The following is a 4,169-nucleotide window of genomic DNA, read 5'->3' on the forward strand; positions in this document are numbered from 1 at the left end:
ATTTAAGTGACTCATTTTAATCTCTGAAATTGAATGTCGTGTACCAAACTAGTCCCTTCACCAGTTTTTTCTCATTTTTTATTATAAATTCAAAATTCTCAATATCTTTGAATGCATTAAGTTCACTTCTATTTTTTACATGTTATTTAAATACAAGTGCTTTTATAAAATATTTTTTCACTTGCAGATACCTGTAACCGCCGTCTTGGAATTGACGTGAAGGCATTTCAAGCACCCTCACTACTATCTCTGACCTCTTTCGTCTAGATTGAAGAGGTCAAGATGATAGTGATAGTGCTTGAAGTGCCTTCAGTCTAACCCATTTACACACAATGAAAACGTGTATTTTATAAGAATAAAAAAATTTTTAATTATTAATTTCTTGTTAAAAATACATATTTTTTTTATGAAAAATATGTCTAATCAATTATATACATTTTTTTAGAATAAATGACCATTTGTATCCATAAAAGATGAAAACACTACATGGTACTTTTGTCACACAGAAGGCATCTTGCGTGGTACAAGTTTAATTTCGATTTAGCGTGGGTACATATGTTAGCGTTTTCATCTTCCATAAGATCTTTTTTGTGTGAGCTTCTAAGAAAAGATCTTTTCTCGAGTTATCTTTTTTTAAAAGATCTCATGGAGAAGTAAAAATAATTTTATGTTTGGATATCTCATGCAAAAAGATCTTTTTATCTATCAATTATGTTTGGATATAACAATATAAAAGTACTTTTTTGTTTATTTATTATATGAAAAACATCTGTTTCTAAGGAAAAAAGATCTTCTAAAAAAAGATGTAAATTACAGCTTCTCAAAAGAGATATTTTTTTTTTTATTTTTCTAGTGCTTTTACTTTTACTACTAGAAATTTGCCAAACACGCTAAAAAAAATATTTTTTCATTGAAAAAAAATCTTTTTTTTAACAAAATAATGACACCCAAACAAACACAAAGAATCTAATTAGTCTAACATCAAAATCTCAAACGACCTAATTGTCCCTTTACTACATCTGAATAAAAAATTTTGGGATTTAGATCCTCTAAAGTTTAAATTTCACTTTAGAGAGTAAAGTGTGATCTTCTACCCTTTAAAATCAATGGTGAGAGATCACACTTTACTTTTTAAAGTGAAATTCAAACTTTAGAGGATCCAAATCCAAAATTTTGGGGGGTTCTTGTTTGGTCACAAATTCTTAGGATAATCATTTAGCTGTCAATCAGACCAAACGTATAACCAGTAATAGCTTCTGCGATCTGGTATTTGAACTGTGATCTTAAAAAAAGCCAGAATCAATGAGATAAAAGGAGGTAAATCATATACGAACTTTGATAAATATCACCACTTCATCTGTTATAACATGTGCCTATTAAAATGAAACAATCTTTCCATTCATATGATACTGTGAAAGCATTTCTGTTGTAGTGTTGCATATCGCTAATGTAATTTTCTATTCGATGTCTGAAAAGATCAACATCCGATCGATCTACTGGAAGGTTTAATTATTGCTGTCGTCGGAAGAACGACGACTATCATCGGAATGGCTTCCTTCAGCCCTCCCATCATTGGGAGACTTACCCTGCGCCTTCCTCTCATTCCACCTTGCCCAAACCCAACTTGAAATGAACAATGCTCCTAATGCATAAACCTATAATCAAATAAAGCATTCTCATGAGAAAATGCCCATGGAAGAGGTGAGCAACATATTAAGAGAACATCAGAATAAATTTAAATATAAGCTCGTTAGTCAAACCCCAAAAGGCATATTAATGCTTAAATGAATTATTCAACCTTATGAAAGAAAGGAGAAAGTACAAGGAAAGCATATGAAAACAGTAAGAACAAATGCAGCAGAACTATACAGGGAAGATACATTGCAATCAGGGAAAAGGATGCCCACTTGCTTGATTGATTCCAATTACAGAGGACAAAAAAGAAGAAACACCGTGATGGTTTGTATAGATTTTCGATTCAGATTCTATTAATATCATCAAGCTGTCCACTTAATAAAACTGATTCACCTACCACAGTGGAGAGGGGGAAAAAAATGAAAAATCAAAGTGAAATGTTTTAATGTCATCAACCTCTTCCCATATTCCCATAAATAGACTCTTCCCCTTCCCTTAACTACTCATAGCCTGCCTGCTAGCCCTGTTCTTAACATCGGCATGTACACAATTGTAAAGGCAGATATGCAGTTGTAGGCAACCATGCTAGGAATGAAAATAGATTCCAATAGCATGAATCATATCTGACTAATTGAACTATAACCCCCTCTTAATTTAATTAATCTAATTGAAACCTCTCTCATGTGACACAAGCTGGATCTTTCAAAATGGAAACCTTCAAAGTGATCCGATAGCAATCTTTGCCATTATCTCCTAATTTGTTGATAATACACCTCATGTCATCATTCTTGACAGAGATACATGTGGGGCGGCAGGTGAGCATTCTAGGACAGAAATTTTCGCAAGAGTATGGACCACCAAGGAGAACAAAAACTACACAGACAGAGCAGACAAACGCGCAGCTGCCACAGTAAAGAGGTAGCACTTTCCAGTTTTCATAAATCTCAGACAAAATACCAAGGGATTGAAAAGGTTTTGTGTTTTTTTTTTTTTTTTGGGGGGGGGGGGGGTCTATTGGGATAATAACAAGAAAAGTAGGTACTATTAACAATTCTGACTTCCTATTAACTATTAAGGATTAGAGAAAGACCAAAAGGGTGGTTATTCATAGTTAGATCTAGCTTTCATAATACAAACTAAGACCTTTCACATTACACAACATGGGGAATTCGAATTATAATTATTGAATAGTCAGTACTACTTCCTAAACACAATTTACTAGTTATTACTAACCCAAAGGCATTAAAATTCTCTGGATCTTGCAAATAAGACACTGTGAATCTTAACCAACTCATATATAACACTACCCCCATCAATTGAAGCTGCAAAAGTAACTTAGAGAATATCCCGAGTCCCCACTACTAGTTTTTGTTTCAGTTTTATAAGCTCATGGATGTTGTATTATGTGTGCGTGGTTTATGAATCATAAAGCTGATGAAAAAAATTCAGAAAGATTCATGAATCATTCTTCAAAGCTTATGTTATGTGACACAACACAGCAGAATAGACCAAAACATTTTTTGGTTTTAAAGAAAAAAGAAAATGATGAAAAATATTTAGCAACGAACACATGTAGGGCGCATATGAAAGCCCCAAATAAACCTTTTAAACCATCAAAATCATAGTTGTGTTATGTAGAGCGAATATATTCATCATCCAAATCATAATGTAATCATTGTCAAACAGTGACAGTCCATATCTTCACCAACTCCCTCATCAAAAAAAAAAATCTCGATAGCAATACAAAGCATTGATTTTTTTTTTTAAATAATAATAATAATAACCTTTAGCGTGATAGATTCAAGTCACAGAAGGAGAAGCAATTACAAGTTGCTTATTCATTAAAACAAATCACACAGAAATTGAATTAATTTAAAATAATTGAAAAAGAAAAACGAGAGAGAAAGAAATAATTGAATTACCTGCCAGAGGATAAAAGGATTGGAAGTCTTGACGGTAGATTCTTCAACCTCAGCCTCAAGGTGTGGAAGAGCAACCACCTCCGATTTGGGGAACCGTACGAACCCTGGCTTGGTGTTGCTGGAAGACTTGTTCTCCTCCTTGGCTCCATCGCCAGCGGCGTCGGCGTTAGGAGTGTGCGCGTTCTTTGGCTTCGGCGGTGGTAGGTTGATGAAGGGAAGTTGAAGGTTGAACTTGGGTAAGAAAGCGAAGAGGTTGGGAAAGTGTGGTAGCTGTGGTGGTGGTTGTTGCGGCGGTTGTTGTGTGTTGTCTTGAGCGACGACAATTTCGGTGGTCGTTTTGGTCATGGTTCAAACTTTTCAAACGACGGAGATTCCACTGCAAAAATTAAAAAACAAAATGTATTTAATAATTTGATGTGTTGCTTGGTTGTTGCTCCTACTTCTTTCTTTCTGAGTTTCAGTGTATATATATGGGAAGCAGGGGTTTCCTTTACTTGCCAAGTTTACTAAACCCCCCCCCTCTCTCTCTCTCTCTCTCTCTCTCTCTCTCTCTCTCTCTCTCTCTCTCTCTCTCTCGAAGGTTATAGGATTAGGATTGGACACTATCAAGAC

At 34.6% G+C, this 4,169-nt stretch overlaps 1 protein-coding gene across 1 annotated transcript; it reads right to left on the reverse strand.

The window, feature by feature from the left end:
- Window positions 1-1,303: 1,303 nt before the first annotated feature.
- Window positions 1,304-4,169, reverse strand: LOC107618770 (uncharacterized). The gene is made up of 2 exons (XM_016320912.2): window positions 3,558-4,169; window positions 1,304-1,655 (listed from the first exon to the last, which is right to left on the reverse strand). Exons 1-2 carry the CDS (start codon window positions 3,900-3,902, stop codon window positions 1,506-1,508), a joined length of 495 nt encoding a protein of 164 aa, XP_016176398.1. The 5' UTR covers window positions 3,903-4,169; the 3' UTR covers window positions 1,304-1,505.

Source organism: Arachis ipaensis, chromosome B9 (genome assembly GCF_059453495.1).
Source record: "Arachis ipaensis isolate K30076 ecotype BB chromosome B9, ASM5945349v1, whole genome shotgun sequence".
NCBI lineage: Eukaryota > Viridiplantae > Streptophyta > Magnoliopsida > Fabales > Fabaceae > Arachis > Arachis ipaensis.